General features: G+C 35.4%; 1 protein-coding gene across 5 annotated transcripts in view; it reads right to left on the minus strand.

Moving 5' to 3' along the window:
* Positions 1 to 12,155, minus strand: part of UNC13B (unc-13 homolog B) — a 173,479-nt gene that overhangs the window by 119,415 nt on the left and 41,909 nt on the right. For all 5 annotated transcript variants that reach the window (XM_074330677.2, XM_074330678.2, XM_019729033.3 and 2 more), the window contains exons 6-7: positions 9,769 to 9,842; positions 4,413 to 4,470 (exon numbers count right to left, since the gene is read on the minus strand). In XM_074330677.2, coding sequence (XP_074186778.2) covers positions 4,413 to 4,470; positions 9,769 to 9,842 — 132 coding nt within the window. The remainder of the gene's footprint in view (positions 1 to 4,412; positions 4,471 to 9,768; positions 9,843 to 12,155) is intronic.

Genomic DNA, 12,155 nt, shown 5'->3' on the forward strand with positions numbered 1-12,155 from the left:
ATTCAAACAGCCAAGAAGCAATCGCACTCCAGTGGCAATGAGCATATAGTTCTAAGATCCTGATTCCTAAATACCATTTTTCACCAAAAGGAATAAAGGTGCATTGCAGAAATGACTTATTATAGGAATGAGGCAGGGAATGGACAAGATGAGCCTGGAACATCTATCTTGTACCAAGAAAAGAAGGAAGCTGGTCAAAGAATGATAGGGTTATGTCAAAAAGACACAGGATCTGACTGATTTAAAGGGACTCCCATTGGACAAATTAGGGACAATTTGAGCATCAAAGAGAATAACTGAACTGGATTATAAAACACTGAGTTAAAAAAAGAATTCATGAGTCCATAGCGATAGTCATTAAAAAAAGAGGAGAATAAGACAGGAAGGAAAGCTCTTCTTTAGAGAAGATTGACAGGTACTCAATGTAAAAGTAATGACAGAATTAGAAAAATCATCATTTTGCAACCACCAATGTAATAATAAATTTAGGCAATGATCATAATACAGTCTAATATTAACAAATGAAAAGTTGTTGAGAAAATAGGATATATATATACACAGTCTCAAAGTATAATAGTACCCAGCCCCAGATGACTTGCTAGTTACAAAGGGGAAAAAAACCTTACCAGTGGAGAGATCTGGAAAACATCATCTGAACCAATAATTAACATCAGCATCACAAATAAAGGAATCAAATATAATTTTGTAAAAGTGAAATCTACTATGTAGTAACCAGAATCTAATCAGACAAATTCGGATTTTAGGAAATTTTATAAGTCAATTTAACTGGATCTTATAAAATGTCCATGTCAGTGTGGGACTCTACAACTTTTTAGGAGAACAGCTGTGGTTGAAGAGATTACTCCTTCCCTATCTCCTGGGAGGAGGAAGATGAACGTTTCTCTTCTCTGAATCCAAATACGGAGAAGCTCCAAGATTCACAAAGTCTGGGGATGCTTGCAAGAATGGGAGCCAGACACGTTAGATGTCAGCTTGGGCAGGAGAAGTGCTGATCTGAACCCTGTATCTACCTATAGGTATGATCTAGAGATCATTAGGACCAACTCTTCCATTTTATACGTCAAGAAACTCAAGTAGTGGAAAGATTTTCAAAGTCACTCAGAGAAGCAGCAAATCCAGATCTAGAACAAGGACTTAATTACTCTTCTTAATAACTTTTAACTATTAAAAGTAGTACATTATTAAATATTTAGAATATGTAAGAAATGCTGAAGGGGTTAAAAAGTCATAATCCCACATACCAGAGACAAATTTGGTTAATATTTTGGTGCTTCTTTTGCCAGATATTTGTCCCCAAATTGTATACATAGATTTACATAAGTATATTAGTCTGCTATGGCTGCCATAGCAAAATATCACAGACTGGGTAGCTAAAACAACAGAAATTTATTTTCCCAGTTTCTGGAGGCTGAAAAGTCAAAGATCAAAACGCTGGCAGGGTTCACTTTCTGCTGAGAGCTCTCTTCCTGGCTCGCAAATGGTCACCTTCCTGCTGGGTCCTCACATGACAGAGAGAGCTCCGGTGTCTCTTCCTCTTTTAAAAAGGGCACCAGCCCTATCAGTTTAGGGCCCCACCGTATGACTTCATTTAACCTTTAATACTTCCTTCCTCACAGGCTCTACCTCTAACTACAATCACACTGGGGGTGGGAGGCATTAGGGCTTCACCATATGAGTTTTAGGGAGACACAATTCAACCCATAGCATTCTGCCTCTGGCCTCCCAAAATTCATGTCCTTATCACATGCAAAACACACTCACTCCATCCCTTCAGCCCCAAAAGTCGTAAATCATTCCAGCATCAACTCAAAACTGAGATCCAAAGTCTCATTTAAATATCAACTAAATCACATATGAGTGAGACTCCAAGTATGATTCATCCAGAGGCAAAATCCCTCTCCAGTGTTGAACCTGTAATTATGTGCTTCCAAAATACAATGGTGGGACAAGCATAAGAGAAATAGTTCCATTCCACAAGGAAGAAATAGGAAAGAAGGAAGAGGTGACAGGTCCCAAGCAAGTCCAAAATCTAGCAAGCAAATTCCATTAGGTCTTAAGGCTGGAGGAAGGTGGTAGATGAGGACAAACTGAATCAAATATATGGTGATGGAAAGAGATCTGACTCTGGGTAGTGAACACACAATGTGGTACATAGATGATGTATTACAGAATTATACACCTGCAATCTATGTAACTTCACTAACAATTGTCACCCCAATCAACTTTAATTGAAACAAACAAATAAAGAGTCAGGACAACCAAATAAAAGGTATGATTCGTAATTAGATCATACGGGGAGGGCGGAAGAGCTAAAAACATCTGTGGAACAATTGGGGAATTCTTACTATGGCCTGTATAGTAGATAATATTATTGTTTCAGTGTTAAATTTCTTGATTCTGACAATGGTATTTTGGTTTGAAGACTGTTCTAGCTCTTAGGAGATACATGCTGATGTGTCATGAAGTCTGACCCTTACATCCAAATGATTCAGAAAATACATGTGTGTATTTTTGTGTATGTGTATATAGAGACAAAAATAAAGAGAGGTGGGAAGGGGGAGAGCAAGTGAGGCAAAATGTTATGTTAATCATTGATTCTAGTAAAGGGTAAATGGGTGTTCATTGTACTAGTCTTTCAACTTTTCTGTAAGTATAAAATTTTTCAAAATAAAAATACATGAGGAAGTAGACAAAAGATAGGAACAGGCTATTCACACACACACACACACAAATTAGCCAGTAAACAGATGAAAAGTGTATGAGAATTAATAAACTTGCAGATTATTTATGGCCTCTTATATCCTCCTGCCTTCTTGGTATTTGCTCTTTAATCTTCAACTGCATTTCATAAAATGGCTCAGGAAGAAATGGGAAGTGAAATTTTCAATCATTCCATTTCACTTCTCATTAGCAGTCCTGGAAAAAGGTTTAAAAGATTAAAAAGATCAAAATTAGCTCATTACAGTGAATTTTGGAGAGGACCTATTGACTTGTAATTCACAACATGCTCTTCAATTCAGATTCTTCTGATTTTCTATAACCCTAAATGTTTAATAAATTCTAGGTTCTAAATAGCAAAAAAAAAAAAAGCTAGTAGTAAATCATATGAAAAATAGCAGACTTCTTTAAATAAAGAAAAAATGTTGACCTCTGCCATTGGTCTTACTTTTATCTGGAAAGTACCCTATAGAATGGAAGGCAACCAGTGGATTTACAAACCATGAATGATATTAATAGTTTTCATTCTCACAAACAATATCATGGAAGTAGTATAATAACACAGTGGTGCAAAACATGGGCTGCAGAGTCAGGCTGTCTGTGAATATTTACTTCACTATTTACAACCTATGTTACTTGTAGCAAATTAGTCAATCTCTGTATGCTTCAGTTTCCTCATCTGAAAAATGGAGACAAGAGTAAAATCTACGTCTTAGGGTTGCTGTGAAGATTAAATAAGTTAATACACTTTAGCTCTTAGAGCAGCATCTAGCATACTGTAAGACCTCAAAATATGTTAGTTGCTATGGTTCTTCTTATTACTAATATTATTATAAGACTAACAACCACCATTACCACCACTTTCAACCTGCAGATGATAAGTTTGACATTTGATTCAGAAAAACTACAGCAACCCAAAAGAAGCACAACACACACAACATACAACACACATACACGCCCCACAGGTTGAAAGAGAAAGTAGACTCCAGGTCAGTCGTTTAGTGTGTCTTCAAGCTGTTTTGAGAGACACTGAGGAGAAGGTAGCAATATACCAAGAATGTATGGCTCGTTTCAAGAAGGAATCTGTGTAGTCTGGATAAATTAATCTCAGGAGAAATGACAAATTCTCTCAGTCAATCATATATCAAACTTTATTGAGGTTTACTACATACTATGTATCAGGTATTGAGTCAGATGCTAGGAATACAAAATGAAAGAAACTTTTTGTTCTTTTCAAAGAAATATACACAGATTGTAATAGATGATAGGTTATATAATGGATGTGTGCACAGAGTACTATGGAAGCAGAGGAGAGACACCTAAGCTTAATTTAGGGGAAAAACAGCAGGAATATTTCCCAGGGACTGACATTTAAACTGAGCCTTAAAGAATAACCGGTAAATTGGCACAGAGTGAGTGAGTAAAATCATTCCTCCTGGGATAAAAACCAGCAAATGGAGAAAAAAGATGAGCACCACTGCCCTGCCTACAGCCACACAAAACCAAAAGCTAATGGACAGAGCCACTGGAGGTATGGGCGTAAACAGGTGTGCTTCTGTAATTTCCTCTGTTAATACCCACTACATCTCCACCCTCCCCAACTCAAAATAAGCCACAGTTAGAGAGCTCACAGAAAGCTATGCTTGAGAGTCACAGATAAGTTTCTCACTTACAACACTGGGCGGCAGCAGTGGGCAATGGCTTCCTCAGGCTTTCTTCTTGAATAGCATACTAGAAGCAGAAAAGAGAAAAAAAAAATACATATAATAAGAGACCCAAGCAAAGAAGAAAAAAATCACAGCTGTGTTTAGTGTTTGAATGGAATCAAATTCTTCACAGACTAGAAACAGATGATCCTGCAGCTAATTTCCCTGTGGGATCCTGACATACAGGCCAGACTATCAGATCGGGCAATGGTCCAATGAGACAGGATAGCAGAGTAGGATACCTGTTCTAACCAAGGGCACTTGGGCACCCTTCCAGCTCTGCCAGACAGCTGTAGAAAGATTAGTTTTAGGAGTCTTAGAGAAGCCTTTGTGGCTTCTCTAAGAAAACTCTTAGAAAACTCAGTCCTCTAAGTTTCCTATAAAGTATAGATTTCCCCATTTAAGTGATAAAACTGAAACCTCTCCGAGACAGAATTTTCTCATCTTTAAAACAAGTAAGTGCTTCTTCCCTCACAAGGTCACCTGGGAAGTAAGTGAAATTATTTAAGCATGTAATGCAATACCTGGTATCTACTAGTCTCCTTCCCACTTATACTGTAGCCTCCCTAATCCAACCCACCACCATCACCATCAAAAAACAAATACAGAGTACTGAAGCCATAAAAAATATATATTCTATAAAAGAGTAATGCTAAGTTCAAATCTTGAGGATGGGCAGGATTTAGAAAAGCAAAACGAAAAAAAAAAGGTATCAACAAATTAATACAGGTACATAGAGTCTGGAAGACAGAAGAGTTTGGTTCAGAGCCTATTGGAGGATTGGAAAAGTATCACTTGGTCCAGCAACTTGTAAATATGAGATCTGGAGTTTTCGTCCTGACTCTGATATTTATTAAGAAGATGTGAGTTCCTGGGCAAGACAGAGCTTCTGTAACACTATCAATGAATGAGGTATTTATTCAACAGCTTTTTCTTGAGTACCTATTATGTTCAAGGCCTTGATCCAGGCACTGAGGGAACCGAGTTGTAAATCATGGTAAGAAGTCTAGATTTTATTCTAGTGTATTGAGAAGCCATTTAAAGTTATGAACATAAGAAAAGTATGACTTGCTTACACTTTAAAAATCACTCTGGCTGCTGTGTGAGATGAACTGTAGGCAACAAGAAGGGAAATAGACCAATTATTACAAATATCCAGATAATAGCTGATGGCTTACATAGTAGTGTTAGTGGTAAAGGGCATTTCAAGCAATTGGATCCAAAATACAAAACACTTTTTGTATATAAATATACTTTTATATGTAAAGTACTCTACAAGCAATACACTCTGATACAAATATCAGAGGTAGATACCACTATTACTACTTCCATTAGAGAAGATCAGAAGTCAAGCATAATTTAAAGAAGATAATAGTATTAGTAAAACTGTCAATCATAAAAATGTTAAAAATTTCTTGAAGGGTAAGCAACACACTCCAAAGTAACAAAGGGACTTGGTTATAAATAGTAACCATTATAAATAATAATGACTTTTGTAGGTACTACACAGGCATAACAATGAGGAAATCATAAAACTAAGTATTAAACTAGAAGAATTCAGACTTAAAAGATGACAGTAGATATTTTCAGAGACATATTTAATGAATCGCTTCCAGGCCCAAAGCAGAAAGTGGAGACCAACTAGAGCCCAATTAATACTATTAAGAGAGCTAAGGGAAAATGTGTAATACCTATATACCAAAAAAGAAAAGAAAAATACTACAAGACAGGAAAATTACAGGCCCATCTCATTTATAAATATAGATGCAAAATCCTAAAATTACCAAGCCGAATTCGTATTATTCTCCATCATAAATGCTATAATAGTTATATGTGAAAATGTATTATATGTGTGCATATGTATTGAACATATAACATAACCAGGTGGTCTATAAATGCAAGGATAGTTCAGAATCTGAAAATCTATTCATGCAATTCCCCACAATAAGCAGGTTAAAGGAGCAAAGGTATGTGATCTACTAGATGCAGAAAAGGCCTTCATAAAATCCTTTACTTTTTCATGACAAAAATTCTTAGAAAAGTAGAAGGAAATAGAATTTCCTTAATCTGATAAAGAGCATCTATCAAAATCTATAGCAAACATCATACTTTAAAACTCATGAAGCATTCCCCTTATACTCAGGAGAAAGACAAGGCTCCCCACTTTCATTCCAACTATTAAAAATTACACTGAATGTTTCACACAATGAGTTTTTTAAAATAAGGGGTCATCATAAACAAGGAAAATCTGAGAAAAATGTCACAGCCAAGAGGAGCTTAAGAAGGAGACATAACAACTAAATGTAATACAGTGTCCTGTATGAGATTCTGGAACAGAAAAAAAAATGTATGAGGTAAAAACTAAGGAAATCTGGGGGAAAAAAAAAAAGGATTTTTAGTTTTATTTTTAAGTTCATAAAATAATATATAATAAATATAAATAAAAATATTAACTTTTAGTTAATAATAACATATCAATATTGGTTCATGCACTGTAACAGATGTACTACACTGATGTACGATGTTAATAAAATGGGAAACTATGAGTAGGGGTTGGGGAAGAAGTGATATGGACACTCCCTCTACTATCAGCTCGAAATTTCTGTAAACCTACAACTGCTCTAAAAAATAAAGTCTATTAATAAAGATATATACATGTATACATATACATATAACACCCTTAAAAATAAAACATCAGAATTAGAAAGAGATAAAAACTTATGCAAAAACTAAAAAACCTAAGGGAATCTCTAAACTAGTAGAATAAGAGTTACTGAATCAAATCAATACCTAAATAAATAAATAAATAAATGAGGGGGCAGCCAATTAGCTCAGTTGGTTAGAGCGCCATGCTTATAACACCAGGGTTGCCAGTTTAATCTCCGCATGGGCCAGTGTGAGCTGCGCCCTCCACAACAAGATTGAAACAACTACTTGACTTGGACTGATGAGTCCTGGAAAAACACACTTAAAAATAAACAAAAGTTTTCTTAAAAAACGAGCAACAAAGCACTGCCTTAGCAATGACCTATTAGAAAATGTAATTTTTAAATATTCCATTCACAATGATTAGGAATAAATCTAACAAAAGAAGTGTAAAAACTGCATGGAGAAAACAGGTTTTCTCCCCCTACAACTCTTCTCACCCTTTAACACTTAAACCATGTTTATTACATTTCCTGCTTATTGTTTGGTCTACTCCTATCTGATCCATGAGGACAGGGATCTTACAACGTGCCTGGTACATATTTGGTAAATAAACAACTAAATGAATGTCACCAATAAACAAAGAAATGCAAATTAAAATGATAATGTTCTAAATATATTAGATGAGTAAAAATTTAAAGTCTGGTATTATCAAGCTTCATTAAGGATACAGAGAAGAAGGAAAATGGAAATGTGAATTGGTAGTTATTTTAGAGAGCAATTTAGCAATATCAAGCAAGGTTGAACAGAGTATATCCAACAACCAAGCAATTCTACTTCCAGGTATATACCCAGAGAATCTTTCATTAAGCTCAAGTCTTGAGGATGGGCAGGATTTAAAAAGGCAAAACAAAACAAACAAAAGGCATAAACAAATTAACACGGATACAAAGAGTCTGGAAGACAGAACAGTTTGGTTCAGAGCCTTATGTATGTAAGCACAAAGAAACAGGCTCAGAGATGTTCACGGGAACATGCATTTATAATAGTAAAAACCTAACTGTCCGTGAGTAGGAAAAGTAATAAATGGTGGGACATTCCTACTCTGTAAAGTGTAGATCTCCAAGCCAGTCTTCTGGACCTAAGAGGATGTTGCGGATGGGACTCATTAACATACTGTAACATAAAAAGATAAGACTCTACACTGTATTTTTAAAATTATTTTGCAAGTATGACCAAATCTTGATAATTATTGAATCCTGGAGGTAAGTATACAGGTTTCAATTTACTATTTCCTCTATTTGTATGTCTGTTTAAAATTTTTTCCTGCTGGTAAAATGATTAGATGAAAGGCTGGTGGAAGCACTTTATAATGGATGAAACAGGCTGACACCAGTTGAATCCACTGTTGAAATTTAACATCACTAAAAGTGCGATAAGACACCATCTGCCTACCAAAAAGGGAAAAAAAACAAACTTCATTCTAAATATCAATCTAATCCTCAAACTACTAGACATAATTTTTTCTTTAAAGGAAGTAAGAGGGATAGAGGAACAGAGTAAATGAAACCTTGGAGATATAATCAGCCAAATCCAGAATGTGCGGAGTTCTACACAACCAGTTTGTAGTACTTTGTTATGACAGCCCGAGGAAACTAACACACTCATCAGACCACTGCATTTTGGCATCCTGCACTAACCTATGGATCCTCGTTACTAATTGCAAAATCCAATGGCCCCATTTCATTGCTTATCATCTTTATTCTCGGTAACATTTGACACTATCAAGAATTTCTACCTTAACTTTTTTTTTGTTCTGTAAACTTTTTCTGGTTCTCTTACTCTCAGGCTGCTCTTTCTCAACCTCTTTTGTTTCTCAAGATTCTATCTTTGAGATTTCTCAAGGTTTTGTCCTTGTTCTTCTTTAATACACTTTGTACATACGGAAGAGTGAGCTCTTCTAGTCCTATGACTTCAGTTGCTACCATTATGTTGATGAATCCAAACTGTATGCCTATAGCTCCCTACCCCAATCAACCCTGAGCTTCAGACTCTCTCATGAAGTTGCTTACCAGACACTGTCACCAAAATATCTCCTGGCATTCCAAAGTCTACCTTATAATCAGACCAATTTTCTAATAGAACACCATGTCCAAAAGTAAAATAACTTATCTTTTCTCTCCACTACCAATATCAAAAACATTCCCCATTCCTAATGTCCCAGATTGAGCTGCATTCTCTTCTGAGCACCAGACCTATCTCTGGAGATAAGTTAGGACAGCAGGACAAAGCAATGCAATAGTTGAAACATCCCTAAAAAGTGCACACAAATAAGGATATATATCCAAAACTCTGAGAACAAGCAGAAGAAATGACTTCTGTTCATCTGTGTAACAAGAGAACAGTTTCTTTCGTATGAGCTCCTTCCCCAACAGTCTAGAGTCAGACTAGTGCCAATTCAGTCACACCTGGGGAATAGTAGGAAGAAGAGGAAAAGCAGGAGAAAAATCCTTCTAATGAAATGTTAGGCAACCTTCCAGCTGCCATTTTTCTTTAATGTAGTTTAAACTCTTTCATTCTTCACCATGCTAACAGGTCCCTCCATTGACACACTATAAAGTGTCCTACAAACAGATTTTTCTCCATCTCTCTATTTTGCAAGTAAGGCAGTTCCTACCTCATTGTCAGCTCCCATGGCATTGATTTGCTCCAATTTGTAAGTCCAATATCTGGCTTCCTCCTCTGGGATATCTACCATGAAAAAGAAGAAACCACATTACCAGGTTAATAACTTAATCATGGGTCAATACTACTTTATTCAATCAAATGATCAAAATTAGAAGGGTGGTAGTGATGGACTAATTTTATTGGTGGCTTTGTTCTTGCCATGAATATTTAGTTGAATCTTCAAAAAACCAAAATAATGGACTATTATTCCCACTGGATCAGAAGACTTAGTATTGTTAAAATGTCAATACCTCCCAAAGTGACCTACAGATTCAATGCAATCGCTACCAAAATCCCAATGTTTTATGCAGAAATAGAACCCCATCCTAAAATTCACATGGAATCTTAATGGACCCTAAATAGCCAAAACAATCTTGAAAAAGAAGAACATAGCTGGAGGACTCATATTTCCTAATTTTAAAACTTACTACAAAGCTACAGTAATCAAAACAGTGTAGTGCTCACATAAAGACAGACATATAGACTAATAGAATAGAATAGAGAGGCCAGAAATAAACCCTCACATATATGGTCAAATGATTTTTTGACAAAGGTACGAAGAACATTCAATGGGGAAAAAGAACATTTTCAGCAAATGGTACTAGGAAAAACTGAATATCTGTAGGCAAAAGAATGAAGCTGGACCCTTAATACCATATAAAAAAAATTAACTTAAAATTCATCAAGACCTAAATGTAAGAACTAAAACTGTAAAACTGCTAGAAAAAAACATAGGGCAAAACCCACATAACATTGGATTTGACAATGACTTTTTGGATAGGACACCAAAGGCATAGGCAACAAAAGAAAAAATAGACAAGTTGGATCAAAAAATTGCTATCAAAAGAATATCAACAGAACAAAAAGTAATCTACAGAATGGGAGAAAATATTTGCAAATTATATATGTTATGGGATTAATACCCAGAATACATAGAGAACTCCTAAAAGTCAACAACAAAACAAAAACTCAATTCAAAAATGGACAAAGGACTTGATAGACATTTCCCCAAAGAAGATATACAAATGGCCAATAAGCACATGAAAAGATGCTCAACATTACTGATTATTAGGGAAATACAAATCAAAACAACAATGAGATACAACTTCACATCCATTACGATGGCTACCATCAAAAACAAAAAACAAAAAACAGAAAACAAGAAGTGTTGACAAGGATGTGGAGAAACTAGAAACTTGTACACTGTTGGTGGGAATATAAAATGGTACAGCTACTATGAAAAACAGTATGGAGATTCTTCAAAAAATTAAAAATAGAATTACCCTATGATCCAGCAATTCCATTTTGGGCATACACCCAAAAAACTAAAAGCAGAATCTAAAAGAGATATTTGCACATCCAAGTTCATAGCAGCATTATTCAGAATAGCTAAAATGTGGAAGCAACCCAAATGTCCATCAATGAATGAATGGATCTGCAAAATGTAGTACTGTATACATACAATGGAATATTATTCATCCTTAAAAAGGCAAATTCTGACATATGCTACAAGCTTGAGGACATTGTGCTAAGTGAAATAAGCTGGTTACAAAAAGACAAATACTGCATGATTCCAATTATATGGCATACTTAGTCAAAATCAGAAAGATAGAAATTGGAATGGTGGTTTCCAGGGACTGAGGAGAGAGGGGAATGGAAATTATTGCTTAATGGGTAAAGAGTTTCAGATTTACAAGATGAAAAGAGCTATAGATATAAATGGTGGTAATGGGTACACAATATTATGAATGTATTAGTACCCCTGAACTGTACTCTTAAAACTGGTTATGTTTGTTAATTTTATGCTACATGTACTTTAAAACAAAAAAAAATAAAGAAAACCAAAGTAATGGTATATCTTCATTTCTATATATTGACTATTACAACTTCCCAAAAAAAGAAATTCATCTTTTAAAAACAGCAAATATATCCATATATGCAGCACAAAAGAGAAACAATGAGGCAATATTGGGGGTGCCAAAAAAAACATATACAAGTGGGCACTTTGGTCAATGCTGTTCAAAAGTAGTTAGCCATAATCAGAAGTGTCTGGATGCTGATGGTAACCACTTTGAGCGCCTCTTGTAATTGCAGAAGTCAAACATGACTTTTATCAGTATTGAATATTACAATTTTAATAGTTTTCCTCTCTTAAAACGTACATACATTTTTTTGGCTCCCTCTGTATACAGATCAGATCAATTGTGGAGACATTTACACTGATATACCTTCTAGTAGTCCACATGAAGGAATCAAATACAGCCCCTTCTCGTCTTCCTGTTCAAAACGTCACCTCCCTCCCCTTAAACTGCTCTTCAGCAATTGGTGGCAGTATTT

The sequence above is a fragment of the Rhinolophus sinicus genome, chromosome 16 (assembly GCF_057876585.1).
Source record: "Rhinolophus sinicus isolate RSI-liver-muscle chromosome 16, RSI-T2T, whole genome shotgun sequence".
NCBI lineage: Eukaryota > Metazoa > Chordata > Mammalia > Chiroptera > Rhinolophidae > Rhinolophus > Rhinolophus sinicus.